Here is a 27,058-nt window from a genome sequence, read left to right as displayed (position 1 = left end):
AGAAAGTAATTTTTGACAAATAATGTTCTTATATTTATAATATTTTTCTATACATTCATAAATTTGAAACTATTAGTTTAGTTTAATTAATTAATAACTAATTGCTGTTGACATCTGTTAATATATATTAAGAATGACTGTTCTGATGATTCGATTCTTGCGTTAGCTTATAATTAACCGCATCATGACCAAACTTTTTTAGCTATATAATATAATTACTTTTACAGATTATCAGTATGGAGGAATCTACTTGCACTATTTGTAAAGAAGCTGGAATCTGATCGGTTCAAGTAAAAAAAGAAGTGATAAAAAATATTTGCAATAAGAGAAGTTGACATCGGCAACTGCTCACAGAAGTAGTTCACATGCTTACAACCGAGAATCTTCGATCGTTGCTGCTGCAGCCGAAATAGCTAAGAAATGCGTTGAAGGTTAAAAGATATCGAAAGATGCTCTTCATTTCGATTTTAAAACTCTTTGTTTGTTTTGTGGCAAACCTTGTGATGAACAAAAAGATCGAATGAAAATGATAACAAAAACTGAAACAGTAGAAAAAATTGTAAAAGCTTTAGAAGAACGAAAAGTGACTGATATATTTCACAAAAATCTGTCCACTCGTTTGAGCAAGCATTCAGATTTAATTAAGTTACAAGTTCACTACAATTCAAATTGTGTTCACGCCAATCGTGAACTTTTAATTCTCTTTTCATTTTCTAATTTTCTTTAGCACAATACGTTAAATGCAATAGTTATGTTTCCTGGAATTGTAATAGCTTTATCTTTGCTTTATCATCTAAAAGTAACACTTATTAATTTTATAACTTTCACTTTACATTTATACATACTTTAATTTCAGAACTTATATTTTCTTATCTTATCTCTTTTTCTACTCTGACTCATATAACGACTACAGTTTATATTTGTATAGTTAGTTTTAGTTATTCTCTCCACTATTATTGTAATAAACCAGATACGTCTCAACAAGCAAAGAGCCAACATCAATTGCGCTCTGAGCTCCGCTAACCACTATTGTAAGTACATACGCTATTAAATAAACGCTATTTAAACTACTACCACTCAGCAGTTTATTGATCATCAGTAATTCCTGATCAATCGATATTAAGATCCCCGCGTTCGTCAAGCTTTTTTTGCTTGAACGTAACAAATTGTATGCCCAAATTTTATGTAAATAGACGCTCTACTGAACTAGGACATCCCGCCTCTCGAAGTACAATAGGCTTTATTCAATACGCAACTAATTATATACAAAAAAATCAAAGTAATGTCAATTTTCCCTGAATGAAATCAAAGAAGAATTTTCTGATATATTCCCAGATATACAAACTATTAAATCAAATCCAAACAAATCTTATCCTAACGATCAAATCGAATTCATTCATTTAAAAAAAGATATCATTATTCTTTTTCGACATAAAATTAGTAAGTAAACTTGGAAAGAATGGTACGAAAATCAATAAAAAGATCCTATGGATGAGCGAAAAAGAATAGTTAAAATGGCGGGAAAAATTGTTTTAGAGGACATTCGTAAAACTGTTTATGATAAAAATAATTACAATTTGCCAAAGTTTAATAATAAAAATATCTATGATGGTATTCCTGAAAGTTTGGATAGACATGATTATAGAACAAGTATTAATGCGATGTATGAAGAGTCAAGATGGACTAACAAATGGACGTGGAATGGCTGATAGTGTTTTAACAAAGTTTATATTAACTATAATTGTTTTAGTTGAAGTTTGTAATAAAATGGAAAAATTCTGCAATGTTTCTTATTCAACTTCTGAACAGCATGTTGATTCCAGAGAGTCGAGAATTGCGAGAGATGCTGCAGATCTTGAAAAATTATTGGTATTTTTTAATATGCACAATCCTTTTCCAGAAATACAACATCTCATGTCTATATTTTCTGGAATTGTCCGTACCAACTCTACTAATTGTCATCGAGCATACGATGTAGGCATGAATTCTATTACATCAATAATTGGTCAGAAATTTGAAAGTGTCAAGTTTACTCGAAGTAACAAAGTTTTATCTCTCAAAAGTGTTCAATCATCAGTTAAAGTAGATAATGAGACAGTTCCAATAAATCCATTATTATTATTTCAAAGAACATGCCGTAAGATCAATAGTAAAGATGACATGAAGAAGCATTTAAAACACGAACTCGCTCCATATCCACTATCACTTTTTACAGAAGATGGATTTAGAAAAAATGTAAAATCGCAACTTTATAAAGAATTTACAAGCATCGATGAACTACCAAGTACCGAAAATATAGTGCATGTTATTGATGGTGGATTTTTGTCGCATAAAGTTATTTGGCAAAAAAATGACACGATTGAAGTAATTATTGATAAATATTTGACTTTTCTGCAGAATCATTACGCAGATAATAGTTGCATAGTATTTGATGATTATCCAGACAATGAGGATGATAGTGACAATTCAACTGCATCAACATCTGCAACAAAAACAGCCGAACGCTTGAGGCGAAAAATTAATTCCAGTATTCCTTCATTTAATATTGAACCACAGACAAAAATAACGTATACAAAAGAGAAGTTTTTGTCAAATGACGCAAATAAGAACGCATTAATTAAAGAGTTATCAAAAGCATTCAGATTTGCTGGATTTTTATGTAAACAAGCTGCTGAAGATGTAGATACATTGATCATTAATACAGCCATAGAAATTGCCGAAAAAAGTAAGATCGCAAATGCAGAAGCAGGCGTCATCGAATATAAAAAAAAGGTTGTTGTTGTTGGTCAAGACATCGATCTTTTGGTTCTTTTGCATCAGTTAAACTCAAATAAATCAAACATTTACTTTTTGAAACCAGGCACAGCCAATGTTAGCGATTTAATTTATTCGTCAAACAGTTTTAATCACGATGATTTTTCTTCTATTGTTGCTCTTCTGCATTGTTTTACTGAATGTGATACAACATCCGCTTTTGCTGGCAAAGGAAAAACAACAAGTTTTAATTCGTTGATTATTACTCCTGAGTTAAAAGAATTAGCACTGCCCTTTTATCAAAGTAATGCAGATCCCAAAGTCATTGCTCGAAATGGTTGTAAACTGATTGCATCGATTTATCATTAAAAAAAATCTAAAATACCACTGGATAATTTAAAATTTACACAGTTTTAATTATTAACTGCAAAGTCGACTTTTAAATTCGAAAAATTACCCTCTTCTGTTGGAGCAGCAATTTAACACTCGTACAGAGTATACTTTTAACTACAAATGTGGCTTGGACATACATTAAATGCAACGAAATAGGGCTGGAAACAAGTGATTGTAAATAATACAAAAATACTTATGCCACAATATACAGATGACTCACTTATTCCAGATGAGTTACTTAAGATAATTTGTTGCAGTTGTAAGACTGGATGTGAGGGCAATAGATGCGGTAGCAGAAAGCATGGGTTGCGATACATAGAGTTATGCACAAAGTGCCATGGATCTGAAAGTTGTTCAAACGTTGAAAAAGTTTCAAAAGATTTAAGTGATTTTGATGAAATTTCTGATAATCCTGATGAAATTGAACAACCAAGTATTATATCTTTAACTCAGAAAATTTTGCTATGGAAAAGTTTCCAGAGGAATTTGATGAAGAAACGATTGAAGATAATAAGGAAGTCACATATTTCGACGAACAATTAATCGATGATGATCAGACAAACTTACAATTAGCGAAAAGACAAAAATTGGTTTACTGTGCATAATGTATTCATTATTAATATGTACTAAATTTCATAATAAATGTATAATATTTATGAACATAAACTGTAAATGTGTGATATTTATCAGTACTTGAGCATATTTCATTAAAAAATCAACTTGATTAAAATTGAGTTTCTCATTATTGTCATTTACCTCCATTATTTTTTTATTATTATTATTAGTAATAGTAGTAGTATTGTTAACAATCTGTTTTGTTAATATAAATTTTAATTATAAATTCGGTGCAAGTTAAATTAGATTTAGAAATCATTTAAAAAAAATCATTCAATTATTTAAAAGCATGTTTTAAATAATTGTATACAAAATTTAATTAGAAGACGATTCATTTATCAAAATATGTAGAAAATAATTAAATTAATTAATTTCATCGCGAGAAATGTGGAGCTTTTCTTATTAAAGTATAAGTCGATGGCATTGTATGTACTTACACGACATCTTTCAACTACACGAAATATGCTATTACAATATTTATAGCAGTACTGTACAAAAATGAAAAATGTATTTAAATAATAAAACAAATGCTTCTTCATATTTTTTCCCGTACAATTCACTAGTCTTATTAGTTTTTAAAAATTTTTTTTATTTGTCACAAATAATTAGCAAATAACCAAAAAATTTGTTTTTGCAAAATTAAATTTTTTATATTTCTCAATTTTTAGACATGTTTTTAAATAGAAGCTGTATTTTTTTAATTATTTCTTTTGAAAGTAGACGTCAAAACAAAAAAAATGAGCCCTGTATGACCTCTCTACAATGATTGCAAGTAGTAAAATGTAACTTTGAAAACAACGTGTTTCGGACCGGAAAAAATGAATCTTTCAAATAGTTTTTAATGTTTCAATCTTAAATTTGTTGCTGTTGTTTGGGACACAAAAAGGAGTACTTTCAGCAAGTTTGGTTGAAAAAAATTTATTTTTGAGGAATTGACAATTAAAAAACAGAAAAAAAAATTTTTTTTATTTTTTTCTGAAATTTTGAGGTTATATTAAAAAATGGCGTATACAAAAGTTGTAGATTTTTCCAAGATCTACAACTTTTGTATTTAACATTTTTCAGTAGGACATCAAATTTCGCGTGAAATTGCAAAAAACACGAGATGTATCCATTTTCACCCCTTTTCAACTACTAAAATCATCCCCTAAACTTCTTGGGCACATAACACATTTTCCTCATATTGACTTTAACCTTTTTAACCATTTAAAAATGTATGTATCTGGATAACATTTTTTTTTTTTATCTCTGTAAATGAGTCAATATGCCTGGACTAAGGTACCTATGACGTATTTAGTAAAAGCAGTTAAAAAATTTGAGTTTGAGAAGAAAAACACAGTTTTTGATCGATGCTTCTTGAAAATTATTATTGTCGCTGTCACGAGTCTTGTATCTTCATGAACAGTACCTTTTAAATTGTTAAATATGCGTATAAATATGTATGTATTTACTTTGTGTAGAAGTATTGGAAAGATCTCAATCCCATTACATTTCAGCATACTAAAGTGAGACATCTTACACAATTTTTAAATAATATAAATGATCGAGAAGCATGGATCGAGAAGAACTGGAAAATAGACTCTGTAACATAGCCTCTTATGGAGGGTCGTTAAATTGGTGGCGCAGGTTGTATGATATCTCAGCAAAGATACTGTAGTTTTTAATAGAAAACTATGTAGCAGATAGAAGAAATCAGAATCTTTCCAACGACATTCAGGTACTTGGACATTACCATGGGTTTTATAGGATATTTTGTGAAAATAGTAGATAACTGTGCAAGTCACGGAACAGATGAAAAGTGTGGGGTGTCTGCTACACCGAAGAGCGGTAGCCCGCGTAGTTTGAATTGCTCAGAAAGTTGTACGTAAAATGAATAGGAGTTGTGGGGGATCGTAATTACACTAAAAATAAATGAGACGCTGAACTAAGAAAAGAATTAAATGTGGGGCTGACTTATGTACTTTTTTGACTAATAGAAGGGTTATGTTGTCAGATTTGTATACATACATACGTCTGCTCGGGTCACTGTATTGTACGATATAGGTCAACGGTGTAAATGTGATGAAACTTTTTTTAAAGGGACTACAGGTACCTATCCATTTTTAGTCAAGAACCTCCACAGCCAATGAAAAGCTGTGTTGCAGTATGCTTACTCTTCTTGTGAGATTTACAGTGAGGAGCTACCTTAATGTGTTAAAGAGGAAAAGGTTATTTACAACTTTGTTGTGATAATAATAACAAATTTAGTAGACCCTAGCAGGAATTTGCAATCGTTACAGAATGGAAGAAAAAGTAAACATGTGTGATAATACGCCATGATCCGTAAGAAAATGTAAGAAGATGTAAGGAACTATTTTTCTCATGGAATAAAACGCAATTAATTATATATGAACGTGTTTTAAAAGGCTGTATATGAAACGTTGAAACATTTACAGATTTTTTAGCCTTGTTAATATCTTTTTCGCAATAGTGTGCGGAAAATGGATGTTTTCCGCACTGGCATTAGTGTGGAAAATCGATTTTCCCACATAGTGTGTGACAAAGGTGTGTGGCAAAGGTTTTTGTCGCACAGTGTGTGGAAAAAGTGTGAGGCAAAGGTTTTTGCCGCACAGTGTAAGGAAAAGGTTTGGCCACACACCGGAAAAAATTTTGCTACACACTGGAAATCAAAATTCAAACCTATTTTGTACCTATTTTCCTCACACATTGCGAAAAAACTTGTACGCAACTCGTGCGGGACGATTTTCCGCACTCATGTGATAGACTCAAACTCGTGTCCGGTGACGGTAACTCGTACCTTGTGCTACGCACTCGTGTGCTTAACTGGTACTCGTTCCCGTCAACTCCGGCACTCGTGTGAGTCAATCACTACTCGTGCGAGAAATTGTCTTTTCCGCACTTGTTACGTAAATAACTATTTTAATCTTGATATTGAACAAAAGCCTTTTCAATTACTTAAAAAATAAATTAAACTTCATTTAATTTTACTAATTTTCAATTGAATTGGTCGTCAGATGAATTTAAAACACTTTAACTATCCTGGACTTGAAATATTATAACCAAGTATGTAGTTATAGACCTTGCAATCTAAAAATCCTCATTGAAGTTGGAAATGGATTTTACTCATTTGAATAGTTTAACGGATACTTACTGACATCAATAACGACTCATCTAATGAAATAAGGCTAAATACTGTAAATTTGACATCAGCATGTAATAAAAATGAAGAAAATAGATGCAGCTAAAATAAAATAAATAATTAACTATTAAATCCAAATTTATATGAATGAGAATCGAACAATAAACGTAGAAAAAATAACCTTCTTTATTAACTTCTTATTATTTGTATGGACCAAACATGAGTTGATAATCATACTTGTTTCCTTGCTCTGGGAAACTGCAAAAAACTGTAAGCTGTTTTAAAATATCACACATAACAACATTTCCTTACGTTTTAATAGAGTTCATTACAGTCGCTTTTTCATGAGATTCGAGTGCCTTTTGAGAATTATAATAGTAAACGTAACGAGTCGTAAGGTAATATATTGAGTTGACTGTAAGTAAATGTAACAAAACGTAACAAACTGTAACTGTGGTACAAAATCCAACCAAACCTTACATTACATCACAGAAATTTACGGTTCGTTAAGTTTTCTTACATCATTTTTTTCTGTTGGGGCACTTTTAAACATGGGCTAATTTTCCCTTGAAATGAAAAGTATACGTTAAGTATAAGTGAAATCCATGAACGAAAAGTAGTTATAAAATCAATCACTAGATTTATTGTTGACAAACGTTTTAAGTGACACGAATCAATATAAAATGTACATTTATAAGATGTTAATTATCAATTAGGTAACCAAGGTGGTAAATATTATTTACGAAATGATGAAATAATAAACATAAGTCTCAGATGTACCTCATAAGAAAGTAAATTCTTATCTGAGTATCTATTTCACTCCGGCCAAGTGGGTAAGACACTCGACTACGGTCTCTGCGGACTAGGTTCAAATACCCTAACTGGAGCAAACAGATGCTTTTTTTTACTACTTACATTAGCTTTTCCAACAGCTTTTGAAGCAGAAAAAATTTAAAATTTCGTGGGTTACAATTTATACTTTTTTTATTTTTTTGTTGCCGAAAATCTTGCTTAATATTGTATAGGATATCATGTAGACTATCGTGCGAGAAATCTTACACGATATCCTAGAAGATTTTGTGTAGGATATCTTGTAAGATATCGCGTAGGATATCTTGCACTATATCGCGCTCAAATTTTGATACGGGATTTTTCGAGAGTGCGTGAAAAAGAAGCTCGTTTGCCATATTGTACCAACCGCCATATTGTATTTCTAATGACGTCATACATTTTATTGTAGGAATAAAGCAGCTCTAGATAATACCTATAAAGGAGTAGCTGCGATAAATTAGACAATATCCCCGTAACTAAATAAAACTAATTAATAGATGACGTTTTTTTTTCATTCCCGAAAATTTTTTAAGACCCGATGCATATAAGGTTGAAAAATTAAAAAAAAAATTTCTTATAACGTACAGATTAAATGACTAAAAATTGTTTGAAATGAAAAAATAACAAGCTTCTCGGAGAACTTTTTTCAAAAATCTCAGGTGAGATCTCAGATGGCTTTTTAGCTGAGTTTTCAGCTAAGTTTTTGGCATGAGATTTCACCTGAAAATTAAGCTGAGAACTCAAGTGAAATCTCACCTGATCATTGAAGACAGGGGTGCACAGAGAGAAAAATATAAATTCATTTTTTTTTTTTTAAATTACTGTGCTAGAATGGTAATCTGGTACTGTTCAGTCATCAAGAGTCTTTTTACTATTGGAAAAATAATTTTTAGTGTTAAGAACAGTAATTTTTGTTGTAAATATAGTGGTTTTCACTGTTTGTACAATAGAAATTACTGACCAGAATAGTAAAAATTAGGTTGGACACAGTAAAAAGTCCCTAGACGGCGAAATAACACCAGATTACCATTCTAGCACAGTCATTTTCATTATATTTTTCTCTCTCAGTGTGTGGACCGAGTAAATTGGTTTATTGGAGTTAGTGTTTAGGCCTGCAAGCTTTTCTATAGTGAATTATTTATAAATAAATAAATGTTTCGATCTGTTAAAATAAAAAATATAAAAAACTGTTTTCGAGAATCTCGAACTCACACAACCTTTGGGTCTTATAAAACAAATTGAGTATCCAGTTGAGCTAACACACTTCACAAAGTGCTAAATAAAAACTTACATACGTTCATGGTATGTACCAAAGCTAAACCTTTACTTATGTATGCTTTCGTTGATTAAATTTTATTCTAAATTTAGCACAAGTTGTGTTTACTTGGATGATTCGCTTTTCCTCAATTTACGAAGAAGAGCTTTTTTAAGTGTACAGAGCTTTATAGGAAATAAACAAAGGCTGCGTTTGAGAAAACTTTCTGGCAGCCAGCGTTGGGTTAGGCGGATTCAATATCGGAACTTTTTCCTTAGATCGTATAAGTAGCTATACGATCTAGGAAGAATGTTCCACCAAGCAGACAGCACAGCAGTGAAGGGACATTGCCAAAGACACGCGAAAATTAAGAATTGTAATATTAATAGCACAAGCACCAATCACCCAAACACCCAGGGCGCTAACTGGCCGCTCTATTAAATAATAAAATATTAATTATTAAGACAAGCGCCTATCACCCGATGACCCTGGGTGTTTACTGGCCTCTCTATTAAATAATAAAGTAATAATTAATAGCACAAGTGCCTAACACCCTATGACCAGGGAGGCTTACTGGTCGCTTCATTAAACGATATATATAATTAATTAATATAGCACAAGGGTCATTAGGTAATAGGTGCTTGTGCTGTTAATTAATATTCTTTATTTAATAGAGAGGCCAGTTTGCGACTCGGGTTATGGGGTGATAGGCACTTGTGTTATTAATATTACAATTTTAAATTTTCACGTGTCTTTAGCAATGCCCCTTCACTGCTGCGCTGTCTGCTCGACGGAACATTCACCCTAGATCGTATAGCTATATATACGATCTAGGGAAAAAGTTCCGATATTCTATCCGCCTAACCCAACGCTGCTGGCAGCCAAGAATACTGGTACTCTTAAATGCCGAACGATCCTAGCGCCATCTTTCGTGTTTTAAGTTTTAAGCAGCGTTGGCCACGATGGTCAAAAATTTGCTGCCAACCACAACCTTCAGAGCGCTTCTTTATCAGCACCACTGACGGCCAAACTGTCAACTATCACTGATGAATACAAATGATGTATATATACCAGCGCCTATTACCCGAGAACTCGAGACGCGGGGCGCTTACTGACCACTCTATGAATTAATAAAATGTTAATTAATAATCCAAGGGCCTATCACCAAGTGACCCGGAGCGCTTACTGGCCACTCCATAAATTAATAAGATATTAATTAATGACCCAAGGGTCTATCCCCAAGTGATCCAGGGCGCTTACTGGAGACATTTAAAAAATATTGAAATGTTAAATCATAATATAAGCTCCTATCATCCAATGACCTCAGGCGCTTACTAGCCACTCTTTAGATAGATAAAGTGGTAATTATTAACCCAAGGGCCTATCACTAAGTGACCCAGGGTGCTTACTGGCCACTCAATGAATTAATAAAATGTTACTTAATTACCCAAGGGTCTATCACCAAGAAACCCGAGGCGCTTACTGGACACATTAAAAAATATGACAACGGTAACTCATAATACAAGCTCCTCTCAACCAAAAATCAAGGGCACTTACTGGACACATTACACAATGATAAAATATTACCTCGTAATACAAGTGCCTATCACCTGGTGACCCAGGGCGCTTACTGGCCACATTATAAAATAATATGTTAACTTATAACACAAGTGCTTATCACCCGGTGACCGTGGGTGCTTACTGGCCACACTATAAATTAATAAAATATTAATTTATAACCCAAGGGCCTATCACAAAGTGATCTGGGGTGCTTACTGGACTCATTAAAAAATATTAAAATGTTAACTCAAAATACAAGCTCCTAACATCCAATAACCTCAGGCGCTTACTAGCCACTTGATAGATTGATAAGATATTAATTAATAACCCAAGGGCCTATCACCAAGTGATCCAGGGTGCTAACTAGACACGTTAAAAAAAAGTAAAATGTTAATTTATAACACAAGCTCCTATCACCTAATAATCCAGGGCGCCTACTGGCCACATTACAAAAAAATAAAATGTAACTTCGTAACACAAGTGCCTATCACCCGGTGACCCAGATGTCAGGTGGTAGGCGTTTGTGTTATAAATTAACGTTTTTTAAATCAACTGAGTGGCCAGTAAGCGCCCCAGGTCATTGGGTGATAGGCGTTTGTAGTAATAACAACTTATTAATCAATAGAGTGGTCAGTAAGCGCCACAGGTCATTGGGTGATAGGCGCTTGTGTAATTGTTTAGGATTTTAGTATTTATTAGAGTTACTAGTAAGCACCCGAAGTCATCAGCTAATAGGCACTTGTATTGTATAGGATTTTATTAATTATTTAGCAGCCAGTAAGTGCCTCGGGTCATTGGGTGATAAGCGCTTGTGTTATTAGTGAACATTTTATTAATTTATAGAGTGGCCAGTAAGCGCCCTGGGTCACTTGGTGGTAGGCACTTGTGTTATTAATCAACATTCTATTAATTCATTGTGTGGTCAATAAGCGCCTCGGGTGATAGGCACTTGTGTTACTATTTAGGATTTTACGATTTATTGGAGTTGCCAGTAAGCGCTCTGAGTCATCGGGTCATAGGCACTTATATTTTTAAGGATTTTATTAATTCATAGAGTGGCCAGTTAGAGCCCTGGATCACTTGGTAATAGGCCCTTGGGTTATTAATTAACATTTTCTTAATTTATAGAGTAATTAGTAAGCGCCCTTGGTCACCAGGGGATAGAGGGACTTGTGTTATTAATTAACATTTTATTAATTTATGGAGTGGCTAGTAAGCGCCACAGATCATTGGGTAATAGAGGCCCTTGGATTATTAATTAACATTTTATTAATTCATAGGGTGGCCAGTAAGCATCCCTGGTTACTTGGTGATAGGCCCTTGTGTTATTAATTACCATTATATTAATCTATAGAGCGGCCAGTAAGCGCCTGGGGTCATTGGATGATAGGAGCTTGTATTATGAGTTAACATTTTAATATTTTTTAATGTGTCCAGTAAGTGCCCCTGGTCACTGGGTGATAGACCCTTGGGTCATTAATTAAAATTTTATTCATTTTTAGAGGGGCCAGTAAGCACCGTGGTTCTGTTGGTGATAGGCCCTTGGGTTATTAATTAACATTTTATTAATTTATAGAGTGGCCAGTAAGCGTCCCGGGTCATCGGGTGATAGGCCTTTGTGTTATTATTTAACATTTTATTAGTTTATAGAGTGGCCATTAAGCGCCCTGGGACACTTGGTGATAGGCCCTTGGATTATTAATTAATATTTTATTAATTCACAGAGTGGCCAGTAAGCGTCCCGGGTCACTTAGTTATAGGCCCTTGGGTTATTAATTAACATTTTATTAATTTATGGAGTGGCCAGTAAGCGTCCCGGGTCATTTGGTGATAGGCCCTTGGGTTATCAAGAAACATTTTATTAATTTAAAGAGTGGCCAGTAAGCGTCCCAGGTCATTGGATGATAGGAGCTTGTATTATGAGTTAACGTTTTAATATTTTTTAATGTGTCCAGTAAGTACCCTGGGTCACTTGATGATAGACCCTTCGGTTATTAATTAAAATTTGATTAATTTATAGAGTGGCCAGTAAGCGTGTTGGGTCACTTGGTGGTAGGCCCTTGGATTATTAAGCAACATTTTATTAATTCACAGAGTGGCCAGTAAGCCTCCCAGGTCATCGGGTGATAGGCCCTTGGGTTATTAATTAACATTTTATTAATTTATAGAGTGACCAGTAAGCGCCCCAGGTCATCGGGTGATAGGTCATTGTGTCATTATTTCACATTATATTCATTTAAAGAGTGGACAGTAAGCGCCCTGGGTCACTTAGTGATAGGCCCTTGGATTATTAATTAACATTTTATTTATTTACAGAGTGGCCAGTAAGCGTCCTGGGTCCCTTGTTTATAGGCCCTTGGGTTATTAATTAACATTTTATTAATTCACAGATTGGATAGTAAGCGCTCCGGGTCACCTGGTGATAGGCACTTGTGTTATTAATTAACATTTTATTAATTTATAGAGTGGCCAGTAAGTGCCCTGGGTCCTGAGTCAGTGGGTGATGGGTGCTGGTATACATATTCATCATATGTATACATCAGCGATAGTTCGCAGCTTAGCTGGTGGTGGCGCTGATAAAGAAGCGCTCTGAAGGTTGCCGTTGGCAGCAAACTTTTAACCATCGTGGCCAACACTGGTTTTAAGAAAATCTCTAGGACTCTTGGTTAGCTGAGTATATCCAAGATCATTTATTATATGCAGCCTCGACCAGCCTTGACTAGCATGGGATCCTATCGTGAAAGCTGTTGCATCGGTATAGCTTAGCTTTGCCCGGCGGATCAATGTTAAGTAGACAAAGTACATTGTTAAACTTTCTAGACAATTTAGGATTTTTACTAGCTCGTCATGGAATACAGCACATACGATGTCGATTATTACCTGGACTACAGACATACAACCAAGCAGGGCATGCCAACGTAGCTCGTGTAAGCCCTAAATATGGTACGCACATAACATGAAAATCTTGAGCGATGCGTTACTTAACTTGCGTACGCACTTGTAAGTGACCCAATTCTTAGTTAGCATAGTATTATCCAACGAAATTAAACCTATGACTACGCCACCGTAGCTTTCTTGAATTTCAACCATATAATTATGCATATTGAATTGAATAGTTTGCTGTTGGCTTTGAACGCTACATCAGGAGTAATTTGGTGCCATCTAACGTGGCCCTGTGTATGTATTATATACTATGTGTACCGAAACTACCTATCACGTCTTATCGTCTTGATCTATGACGAGTGATTTCAGCCCTACCTAGCAACATTTGGTATTTATGCACTTATCAGACATTATCTAGTGGCATCTAACATGACCCATGCGTGGCCTCACGTATCAGACGTACCTCAGCACAACTGACAATATTATCCAGCTATTCCGCACGTGTGCAATGTTCGAGGGAGTACCAACTGATCAATTTTTTTTTACATGCAACCGTCTTCACGTTAGACAAGCCCTAGTGCTACCTGACACGTCCGTGCGACTTTGGCATATCACAGCATCACCAAAAATTGTCCCCACACGTCTGTAAGCCTTTACTGTTCTTGAAAGCCACCTTGTTTGTTCCTCGCAGAAGGATGCGAGTGTTAGACAGAACCTAGTGACAGTGTCTTCCACCGTAAGACCTTACGTGCTCTGGCACCAGCCAGACAACTATAGGGTGTCTCTTACACCCCCGCGAATGCGTCTGATAAATTCTAGTGTACACAAACGGTTATAAGGGTATGCAAGCGTAGGCAAACACGTCCGAGGAATACTAGTGTACACGAGTGTGGTCGAGGAATACTAGCGAATGCAAGAATACTTGAACACAGCTGAGGAATACCAGAATAAGCAAGTGCATGCGAACACATACAAGGAATACTAGCTTACACGAGCGCATCCGAGGAATATACTATATTTTATACAAGCACGTCTCAGAAATACGAACTTACACGAGTGTATCCAAGGAATACTAGCTTCTACGAGTACTTCCCAGAAATACTAGCGTATACGAGCACATCTGAGGAACACTTGAACATACGAGCTTACGCTAACGCATCCGAGAAATACTAGCGTACACAAGCCTGCCTGAATGTACTGTAGCGTATCTTAGGGCACGCTAGCACAACCGAGAGAGGGGCACGTTAGATGGCACCAAAACACACCTGATGTAACGTTCAAAGCCAATAAAAAACTATTTAATTCAATATGCATAATCATAAGATTGAAATTCAAGGAAGCTACGGTGGCGTAGTCATAGGTTTAATTTCGTTAGATTATACTATGCTCACTAGGAATTGGGTCCCTTACAAGTGCGTACGCAAGTTAAGTAAGGCACCGCGCAAGACTTTCATGTTATATATGCGTGCCATATTCGGGGTTTACACGAGGTACGTTGGCATGCCCCACTTGGTTGTATGTATGTATTTCAGGGGGTGATCGATATCGTATGTGTTGTATTCCATGACAAGCTAGTAAAAATCCTAAATTGTCTAGAAAGTTTAACAATGTACTTTGTCTACTTAACATTGATTCGCCGGGCAAAGCTAAGCTATACCGATGCAACAGCTTTCACGATAGGATCCGATGCTAGTTAAGGATAGTCTAGGCTGCAAATAATTACTGATCTTGGATATGCTCAGCTCACCTAAAGTCTTAGGGATTTTCTTGAAACACCAAATGATGCTAGATGGCACTAGGGTCATAAGGCGTTCAAGGGTACCAATATTCTCGGCTGCCAGAAAATTTTCTCACTGTGAACGCAGCCAAAAGTGCAGACAAGCAAGTGCATTGGGTTCTTGGGAATTAGTTGTTAGTGATTTATTTGTTAAATAGGTATAATGTTATTTTAATACGGGTAAATTTATTGGGTTTATTGTGATTATTTATTTAGGATTAGTTACAGAGCGTATTTTATACTAAATAGCATTAATCAACCATCCAAGGACCTTTTTTTTCAGTTACACACGTAAACCGGATACTTTGTAAATGGCTTCCTTACATCAAGTCCGACAACTTTTTCCTCTTTGACTTTTTTCGGAAATGGCACGTATGCGAGCAGAGAACTCGCAAACATGTCGATCTGACGTAGTCATGTTTCTTGATACATGTATTATGTCAGACAAAAGTAAGTCTTGATCAAATAAAATTTTCTGAGTGCTAAATTAACGTTGTCTGACAAGTCCGACAGGAAATAAAGCTAAGATAAACAAAAATAGACTAACATCGTAAATAAAATTTTTTAATTATTTCATGAAATAACCTGCAAAAAAGTGGTTATTCAATGTAAAGGTATATGTTAATGATCGTTTTTTCATACTAAGTAATTTTATTTCACAAATATGGCAGTTAAATCGAAAAAAATTATTTACAAGACTATACTGTGCAACATTTATTTCATATAATTTTTACGGATCTGAGTCGTCATCATTTTCATCTGATTCATAGTTTTCCTTTTTAAAAACTTTTTCGTCATCACTGCAGTTCATGTCGTCATCTACAGACTCTTCATCAGATTCTGTAATAAATAAAACAATAGATTTTAAAATTTGCTGAATGAATACGAGAATGTTACTGGATGTTACTTTGTTAAAATTAATAATACCTAAATTTTCGATTGAAATGTCACTGAATATTGGGCTTGCAGGTCCATTGAACCAAAAAAATTCGTACATATTATCTATTAACGCCCAGCCATAATCTTCTGGATTATATTCCGTACTAGCAGCCCCCCGTCTCGGCTTCGCCCGACACTTACTAAATAAAACACCGTAGTGTGTTGACATTTAATGTGAAACATTTTCAGTTAGAAATTTTACACATATTCCTGATACATCTCAGAACAAAAATCTTCTTATTAAAAATATAGTTTATTTGGTTAAATAATGAGGTGTAAAAATTCAAAAAAATTATTATGCTAAAAAGTACCGTGCGTTCTTTATGCCATAAAATAATTGGTGGCTATAAGAAGCCGTTGATTTACAGTTTCTCCCGTGTAATTCACGAAAACGGCTATTTTTTAAAGCTGTTAAGATTTTAAACCACCAAAAAATTTATATTAAAAAAAAATTTTTTTTCTCATGTCTCACAACTTTATTACCAGAGCAACAAAGTCCTGGACCTTAAACCCTACATTTTTATTGCCACAAAAACACAAATACATTTCCTACTCATTAAAAAATCTGAAGTAGGATCTTTAAAGATTTCAGGGATTGCTGTGAGGGTACAATGAAAAGCTGATCTCTCACGTAATGGACTCTTTAGTTGTCGATTTTGACGCTGCTGTTTCAATCTCGATAAATTTTCTGCGTCAGTTTCTTGACGCCTAAGTAAAATTGTATTTATTAGATACACTTGAAGTTCTTCTTTCGATTCACCCTCTTGCGACTTTTGGCATGCTTAAAATTTTTGTGACCCCTAAAGTGTGTTTTCTGTCAACTTTGTTAAGTTCTAATATATTTGTTGGCAAGGTAGTTCGACGTCCAATGGCCGTAAAAAAAACCAGTGAACTTCTTAAATTAACTTTTTCTTGACTGCAGTTAACAGCAATTGTGACTTCCTGGATACCTCAGTGTGATATTCTCTGGCTTGCTGTTGAAGACCCAGACTGATTGGGAGAAAAATTACAAAGTCCGAAGCTTTGGGGCTAGTTGTAGTGCTCTTTTTCAACGTCTCTTGGTATAACGTCGAAGACGTTGGTGTCTAAAGCACCTTTTTTAGTTGCAGATTCAGTTGTTTTGGTGATCTTAGATGGGGAGATTGGTTAGTGATACTTGTCCAGTGGAGGCTGTCCCGTTGTCTCAAGTTTTTTTTCCTACATAGCTGTTATAGGTTTGCCCAATGCAGACATTGGAGAGGATCAGTGATTCCTGGTTGAATGCTTAGAGTCAAGAGGGTAATATAGGGTCGTCGGTCACCGGGTTTTCCAGCCTTGGGAAGAACAACTCCGCAGGTGACGTCTGCTAGTGAGTGGCTGACTTGGTTTAATAGTGCCCGTCTTTAGTTAATATAGTCTTTTAGTCGACGAATCGCTTCCGGAAATGGTAATAAAAATGTATTTGTTGGCAAGGTAGTTTACACTTAGGTGGATCCTAAAAAGAACCGATGAAATTGATGGTTAAGTAGGGAACGTAAATACTTATAATGGCGCTAAAAAGCGCCAGTGGTGAAACTTCCAGGCTATTCTTATTTCTGATGATGAAGAACTGGCTACGGTTGCTTGATTCTTACCCTGGGAGTCTCGATGTACGGAGACTGTGATGGAGGAAGGTACGCTGCTGACCAAAGAATATCTCGTCTCGGGTCGTTCCCCGGATAATCAACCGCTCATCGATAGACGGGAACATGTGAGTAAGCGCATTGGGGACGCGACGACCAAGATGGTAGCCGTTGTGGCTGCCCATGCCCCTCAGGGCTCAGAGCTGTTTTCCCTTGCTTACATTTGTAGCCACAAATTTTCTAACTGCACCAGGTGGGATGGTGGGACTCCCTCACAACTCTGATGAGTTGAACCAGATTGTGCTCTGGCTACATATGTCTCCTGGACTTGTGGCAAAGATGGCATTGGTTGGAATAAGTTTTTTTTTTTCGATCGTACTCATCGAGTTTCAGGGTAAATGGACACCTAGGTCCCTTCCCCCTTAGAAAAGAGTGTCGTCCGTAACCGGGATACCCAGTTGCAAGACTATCATAAGCATTCTCTATGCAGCTCGTTGAGTTGCCGAAACTCGACTACAACACTATGGAGACGCTTCAGCCTATTATAACCACACTTATTTAATTATGTTGCAGGTAGCTTCGATTTTATGTCGACGCCACCTAGCGGATTTTACTGAACTAAAGTGAAAGGCTGGCGTATTTTTGCAAAACTTTGAGCTCATTTATTGCTATTAATATTAAATTGTTTAAGATAAAAACTATACTAAAACCATCTAGGAAGTATCATGAATCAGTGTGCAAAATTTCAACGAAATTGATTCAGAAGTTTTCGCGGTTAGCGATTACAACGGTTTTAGCGCTTCTGCTTTATATATTAGTAAGATGACTCCTTATATGAGCGTTGCACCAAATGCTACTCAAGTGCATCGCCCTTTTTATTTGTTGTAAAAGCTCTTCTTTACTTGGAGGCAAGGCAGAAGCGTCGAGAGATTTAATTTTTTCATTTAATATTTCCTCATCACAGTTAGATTTATATGTTTTCATAAGCATTTCGTATCGACCCTGATTTACGTCAATTTTTACTTTTAAATTATACATTCTGTAAACGTATTCTTCAAGTAGCTTGAATACGTCGCAAGTCGTGGTCGTTTGTGATGGAGAAATATACAATAAGCTGTTAAATGCTTCTTGGAATTTCACATTATTTTTTAAAATTTTATAGGGTTTTTTTCCCTTTTCTGTAGAAGGCGAGATTGCAGTCATTTCCAGTAAAAATATGCCAAACAGCTAAAGAGCGTGAAAGCGTATCTCCCAGATTTTTGTAGATGGAGTTTATATTTAAGAATGACTTCACTTTGCTGGAACTCATATTAATTATAATGTCTGAATCCTCTTTTCGAAATTTAAAATTTGATAACATAATTACCGGAATGTCTGAATCAGTGCAATGCACCTGGACACGATAATTTCGATTCAACTGACATATATGGTAAATAATTTTAGTATCAGCTTCCTCGTGATAGCAGGTAAAGTCATAATCAATAGATTGCTTGATCTTTCCATTCTGTACTTCATATGAATAGCATTTGTCATGATTTACGAGAATTTTTTTGGTATGGCACAGTAAAATGAATCTATCACTCGTCCAATCTTCTATTAAAAATTCTACAAAATTTTTTTTCAAATTTCCACTTCTCAATAATTTGCCAAATTCCATCGTGCGTTTATTGTCTTTTTTTATCTCGAAAAAAATCTCCTCTTCGTTCCTTAAGTCATGCTCGAAATCTTTGAGACTTGGTTTACGATATAAATCAAAAACAATATGCACTTCTTTCCTGCCGTTTAAAATCATTTTTAAAATTTGCTCCGACATTTTCCCATAGGTGTGAGGAACGAATTTAAAAGTATGTAAAAAGTAAAAGCCATCAATAATATGAATATCTGCTTCTGGTATTTCAAAATTATCTGATTGTTCGGCTTTTAAATTCTGAAATGTAACCGATTTTTGAGTCTTGCAAATACTCCCATTTTCATGTCAAAATGACAAAGCAACGGGAGACAAGGGATAACATAGTGCTTTTTGTAAATCAATATCGTTCTTCAGCGAAGCACACAGCAATCTGTCAAAAATATCCCCTTGCAATTTTACCTCTTTTACATTACCAGCAATTTTCACTTTTTTTTTTACTTTTATAGGCAAAATTAACGACTACATTTTTCTTAATCGGTTGATCAAACCTTTCGGGATTTGCAAAGCACTCAGCTACAAATTTTTTACGTTGATCCTCTCCGACAGATTCCACAGTTGACAACAACAAATAAATATCGTTACTGGCAGTTTGACCGGATGATATGTTGTATAAATGATCTACAAGTAAATCTGTAGAAAAAGGATTAGTGCATCCATTGAAAAAATTCAGCAGAGACTCCAGCTTATCCTGCCAATATGAAATTGTTGATAATCTCAAATCTTTTTTTATTTCATCACTATGTTGCATATCGCAAAACTCTAAAATTTTTGTGATAGCTTTTATGCGTGGTGCATGCGTAATGGTCCATCGCTGTCTTGCACCTAAAGAATCTGTCATATTGCTCATGGCAGAAGCTGCAGCTGCATCAGCATTAATTGTCTGCTCCAACGTTAAGTCTATTGGAACTCTGCTGAACGAGTTCATAGCTCGGCGAATTTCCAAGAAGCAATTTTCACTACTACCTAATAGTTCAGGATGCATTTCCTCAATTTTATTGAGCTTGTCCAAATATATCGTCTTGTATCTTGCGTAATTTTGGTGGTTTATTACAAAAAAAATGTTCGTCATTTTCGTCAATGCATATTTATATAACTCTAAATCTGCTGTGCGAATACTGTACTCAAACAGTAAGTAGTAATCGATCAATTTGATGTATAGCAAATAAATTTGGGGAGTTTTCCCATGTTTGCCTTCCAGCGTATCATTTAGATATTTGTCGTATTTTTTAAACAATTCTTGACATCTTGGATCATTGATTTTCGGAGTTTCTACTGTTGTAACATTGAATTCCAACAAATAATTTTTAAGTATGTCTATACCTACATTTTCATATTTCATGTCGTTTAAAAACCTGTCAAAATGCAATAGTTTCAAAGTGAGCGATAATAAAGGATGAATTTTGCGACATCTGTCAAAATGCTTTCCGGATATGAAAGTATTTGACGAACCGTGTGCTTAAATATTACTGTCTATCAGTACGTTCATTACACCAGATCCTAAAATAAATTTTCCAACAGCTTTAAGATACGACATCACCATATGAAACGAGCCAAAATGTATAAATAATTTTGAAAAAGATTTATCTGCGCTTTGGATTCTTAGTGCGACTTTCGCCATTGCTAAATCGTATGTGACACTAAAAAAGCTTTTTCCACATTCTGACGCTATTTTTGCACTTCTTCGGAGAGTTTCTTGAACTACAACCGGGTCGTTGGGTGAACTATTAATTTGAAGTAAATATTCCACTTTTTGCACCTCACTTCCATCCTGAAATATTTTTGAATTGTAGCCGACCCACATAGGTGTATTCGGCAGGTGCACAGAGAGTTGGTTTCCTGTAAGTATACAGTGAACGAAATTCGTACACCTACAGATGGCGTGCCGTCCTCACGAAATAGAGTGAATGTCCAGCGTACACTGAGATTTCTCGTGCATCCACCCTACTACTGCGCGCTCGTCTGTGTTCACTGAGATTCCTCATGCATGCACCCTATACTACTGGGCTCTCGTCTATGTTCACTCGGATTTTTCGTGCCAACGACTGTGTTCACTGAGATTTCTCGTACACGCAATGACGTAGTTAGTGAAGTAGTGAGCCCGAATAGTCATTCATGAGTTTAGTCGATCATAAAACAGAAAGATTACATATGAATTTTTTTGTTCAAGTATGTGTTCAAGTTAACGTATAATTTTGTATTTTTAAATAAATTTTTGTGATCGAATTTTTATGAATTTTATTCGTAACAATAGCCCATAATTTTTTATATTTTATAGTGCAAACGAATGAAAATACGAGATACGTAAGATTCACAAAAAACGATGATACGTGCCAACAGTATTTCACAGCGTTTACGAGAAATCTCAGTGAACACAGTCGTTGGCACGAAAAATCCAAGTGAACATAGACGAGCGCGCAGTAGTAGGGTGCATGCATGAGGAATCTCAGTGAACACAGACGAGCGCGCAGTAGTAGGGTGCATGCACGAGAAATCTCAGTGTACGCTGGACATTCACTCTATTTCGTGAGGACGGCACGCCATCTGTAGGTGTACGAATTTCGTTCACTGTATACTTACAGGAAACCAACTCTCTGTGTGTAGTTTATGCGAAAGCATCAAAGTGAAATTATTATTTTTGAAAACAATAAGATTTTCAGGCTCTTCGGACGATATAATGCTACTTTGCCAAAACGCCGGACGCTTTTGTTTTGATAATGGTAAATTATCAAAATTTTCTGGATTAAAAGTCCTTTTTCTGGGGCCAGAACTATGAAGAATATTCACTCCAATATTGAGCTGATTTTCTTCAATATTTCTTTGGTCATTTGTTCATTGTTATATGCCTAATTGTTCTTCAGTAGGTATTGTTTGATAAATAATCTCAACAGTGTCATGTAAAGAATCTTTTCCTGCGGTCCCTCTTCCTCAATTTTGAATCTTCCTGTCAAAATTATCCCAAGCTACTCCAGAGGCTAAAATGCTCGTAGGATAAATTCCTGCGGGACATAAGAGTTAATTCGATGAGCAAGAACAAGCCAAAGAACTTCCAATTCGAGAACATTCACGTACGAAAGGCAATATCCTAATTTATTTGAAATATTTATCATTTTTTCACTGCTGCTCATACTTTTTATAGTCATTGATAATAAAATGTGTTTGCTAGGTCTAATACGGCCTCTTATTACATTTTAAATAGAATCCTGTGAGGAACATACAGCTAATCGATTAACACGATCAATATCTTTACAGTTGGAACCGCTGAGAGCATTTTCCTAAAACAAAAATAACTATCTAGGGATTTCACATTCTCCTTTTTCGAGTACTTTGCTATCGATATAAGTAGGCAATTTATTCGCTTTTTTTTTAAAATACTAGACCTGTATCTTTTACCGAATTCTGCAGCTTCTTGTTCGAATATGAGCTCTTGAATTGCTTCGTCTGTGACATTTTGCAAATCTACTTCAGGCGAAATTAGATACAATTTTCTGCAGAAATTAACAAATTTTAATGACCTCTTGAACTCCTTTTCCAAAGTTTCCTTCAGAGTGGATAGCGAGTACATCGAGTGTATACATAAATTTTCTGTTTGGTGCAGCTCTTCAACAATTTTCCAGAAGCACTGCTTGACGTAAGAAAAAGATAATATTCTTTTTATTATTAGGTACTTCTTTACGTACTTTTTGAAAAATAGTCTATCGTGCCATTTTAAATATGCTTCTTTTAACGGTCTATTCATTACTTTTGGCCTTATTTTCCTTATTGGACAATTTTCCATAGTATGTAATATTACACTGATTTTGGTAATAAATAAGATTTTCGTCATTTTTAATTTCGGAGTCAATTTTTTCGAGCATTTCAAAATCGTCCAATTGTATGGCGTAACTTTTAAGCGTCTGCAATGTTCTTTCCTTATTTCGGCTAGTAATGCAAAAAAAATTCCTCCCTTTTCGCTTAATAGCCACTTTTTGACAAAAAAAACATTTCTTATTATTTTTATCTGGTGTTACTGTACTGCTGTCTTCAGTAGTATTGTCATTTCTAGAAATGATAATATATTGTTAAGAGTTAGTTTAGGAAAACAGATAAAAATTTAGCAAATGAACGTACTCATAAGATATATCAGGATCACTTAGCAGATTTGGAATACCGGACTCTTCGTCAATCTCCATATCAGCTGTTGTATCACTGTAATGCCAAAAATTAAAATATTTAAAAAGTAAATTAATGAGAAATAACTTAATATTATATAAAGATACATTTATTAATTAAATTTTCAAATATCAGATTATTCCAAAAAGTATATAATAACATACCATGATTGGCTTGCTACTGAAGAGTATAAAACTGATGGAGTGTTTATAGTGCCATTTGTTACCGAAGAATGAGGCGAAGGTGGTTGACATCTACGTAATAGAAATAATGGCGTTTTAATAACTCTATATTTTTTAAGCATTATTTTTTAAGTATTGTTAACACAAACCTTAATGCGCTTTCTACTGAACAATATGAAGTTGAAGCTTCAATATTCTCAATATTAGAAGCAGAAGATGTTTGACAGTTGTTAATCAGATAAAACAAGATCTTAAAATATGTTTTCCATGTGTTTTTAATAATTGAGCGTACGAAAAAAAAAGTAAGCTGTAGTGCTCCGATATACATGAGCAAATCCAAAAAATCGATCGAGTGTTGGAAAGTAAAAATTTCAAAATTAACATTTTGTCGGTCAAAAAAATAAATTTTTGGAATTTGTTTAAAAAAAAGTAGAATCAAACACGTTTCATTAAGATTTGAAACGCATACAACAAGTATGTACGTTTGCGATATGTGCATAAATACATTTGTATATACATCTTTATACTGCCTAATAATAATTCATTTTAAATGAAAAATTTCTTCTAATATTAACATAATATATACACAAATATTAAACTCGTACATAATCGTTGTATGTGTTACAAATCGCAATAAATGCGATTTATTCGATTTTTTTACTATAAAAAAAATGTATGTAATAAATAAACTTTTTCATTTTCATTGGTAGACCAATTAGATTTTTTATGTTTTTAGAAGCTCAAAAAACAATAATAAACGGTCAACTAATATATTTCTCCGATTTTTTCTTACCAAAACGCGTTCAATTAAATGGATTTGCTCATATATATAGACTAATGGTACACACAATTGTATATATATAAATAAATAAACATATATATATATACACATATACATATTCATTAATCTATGTATCGACGTTTCCTGCGTTAATGTAACGCTGAAATGGAATTAATACAAATTACAAAATATCGTTATTTTAATATTTTTTATATTAATTACCTTTCGTAATCTAAATATTTTTTCTTTACTACAAAATCTTTGTCACAAGTATCTGGTAAAATCACATTGCTATATTTGCGGCCATGGTGTACACGAGCTTTTAAATACATTTTACACAGATTTAAAATTTCGGGAGTAAACTGTTTTACTTCTTTTTTTTTTTGCGAAATTTTGGGTTTTCACTATGTAGAACATCACACAAAAAACACTCCATATTAAAAAAATAATAAATTAAACGTAAATTTTCGTACACGTGGTTCACAGCGAAATACTTCTACATATGTATACAGAGCAGTTGCCGGTTCCTATTAGACACTGTAAAAGTCGCGTTTTTATGCGTTAGGCAACCGTTGCACCGTGTAAATGAAAATAAAATTTGGGATCTTAGGTATATATTTTAAGGCCAGCAATAGTATTTTTAATAATTTTCAAGCTTATCAATATTACTCATGAGTTAAAGTAGTCTATAGAACATAAATTACCTATTACAACAAAATGTATCTTTGGTATTCATATTTATTCGATTATATATTAATTTTTTCAAGTTTGTGCCATTTTTTTTGTCGGACACATATTGATTTATAATATAGAGCTAATTCAAGACCGAAAAAAATTTTAATGGAATTTACATGTATCAGGAAACACGACTACGTCAGAACAACATGTTTGGGTTGTCGGACTCCCCCTATTTGCCATTATTTTTGTCGGACAAGTTGATTTCCGTGATTTGCACATAAAAATCTACAATTTTACGTAAAATTAGATTTACATCTATCAAGAAACATGACTACGTCAGATTGACATGTTTGCGAGTCCTCTGCTCGCATACGTGCCATTTCCGAAAAAAGTCGAAGAGGAAAAAGTTGTCAGACTTGATGTTAGCAAGCCATTTACAAAGTATCCGGTTTACATGTGTAACTAAAAAAAAAGGTCCTTGGATGGTTCATTACATAATATTGATCGTTTAGTTAATAAGAAATTCATAAAAACGTCTTCGACTCTTGAACAATTTATAGGAATTGATCAATATATATAAAATCAATGCTGCCCCTACAGAACGGAAGAAAAAAAATTAGTTTTGAACTGGCACCTTTTCCAATCAATTTCTGAACTGACACCTTCTTCAACCAAAACTTCAGCTGAGTTCTTCTTCTGCTTAACCGTTGTATTGTTCATCTACTTTATTGGCCAGGTGCTAGTGATGGGAGGGGATAGATCAGTCGACGCCAGCGTGCGTAGTGGCAAAAACAGGAAACCTGGGGCACCAAATTACTGTGATTTTTGCTCAAATAAGGAAAGACTAACAGTATTTTGTTAAATTTACAGATGTTGTTATCATCACGTGTGTATAAATAGTATCAATATTATTAATGGAATTTGCAGTTCCACAAGTGTCAAAAAATGAATTATGTTGTGCCAAAATCGGTTGTAAATGTTTAAATGTAACAATATATGATTTAAGCCTCGTTAGTTTTCGATCCAGAGCATACCCTCAGAAGCAGACGGTTAAAAGAAAGATAAACACGCGAAATAAGACATGATCATTGTGATTTCTATTATTCAAACGTTTATGAAATATGGATGTAAGATTGTGCTGTGTTTTTCTGTGTAACAGTAGCGCAAAGACTGATGGAGTAAAATTACATAAATTTTGATGATTATCCAACTGTAAATAAAGGTAATTTTTATGTACATTGCAACTTGGACAGTTTTCATTATAATCTGAATAAAACGTACATGCAGGTTAACTTTGGAGGAAGCTGAAGTTATCGAGATCTGCCTCATTACGATGGCACTTGTCTAATTGCTAACTCCATCACTTTGAAATTCTGTAACATCGCACACATGACCACTTTCAACCAACTATTTACCTTTTATTAAGGCTTCAAAGTTAAAAAAAATCGAGTGTGTGATACTCCTAAAGCCTGTTTTTATGATTACATGCATTATCAGATGAATAAATATACTAATGTTTTTCTAATTAATTGATCATTACTAAAAGTGTGCATCGGTGTATGCTGTTGACGTATAATGTGGGTACCCGCAGTTGCATGATTTTGACACCAAGAGTGGCACTGCATGACATGCACCTGACCAATAAAAAATATGTGGACAAGCAAGCGGATCAGGTTACTGGGTATTTACTGCTTGAAATTTTGTTGATTTATTAAACGGACATAAGTGCAGGCAGTGGCTTAAATTTGGTAGCTAGCAATAAATTGCTTCTAATTAAGACTAGTGAAAGTATTTAAAAATGTGTGGGCCGTGCGTATTGGATTACTGGAAT

The 27,058-nt window shown here is 34.5% G+C and overlaps 1 protein-coding gene across 1 annotated transcript; it reads left to right on the top strand.

The window, feature by feature from the left end:
* The first annotated feature begins 1,608 nt into the window (after positions 1–1,608).
* Positions 1,609–3,123, top strand: LOC149373273 (uncharacterized). The gene has a single exon (XM_089597605.1). It carries the CDS (start codon positions 1,609–1,611, stop codon positions 3,121–3,123), a length of 1,515 nt encoding a protein of 504 aa, XP_089453731.1.
* The last annotated feature ends 23,935 nt before the right edge of the window (positions 3,124–27,058 follow it).

The sequence above is a fragment of the Copidosoma floridanum genome, unplaced genomic scaffold, assembly GCF_036245765.1.
Source record: "Copidosoma floridanum isolate Cflo_tuat_1 unplaced genomic scaffold, Cflo_Japanese_pri ptg000034l, whole genome shotgun sequence".
In the NCBI taxonomy this organism is placed as follows: domain Eukaryota; kingdom Metazoa; phylum Arthropoda; class Insecta; order Hymenoptera; family Encyrtidae; genus Copidosoma; species Copidosoma floridanum.
The sequence above is the reverse complement of the archived record's forward strand: the minus strand, read 5'-3'. Positions and strand labels throughout refer to the sequence as shown.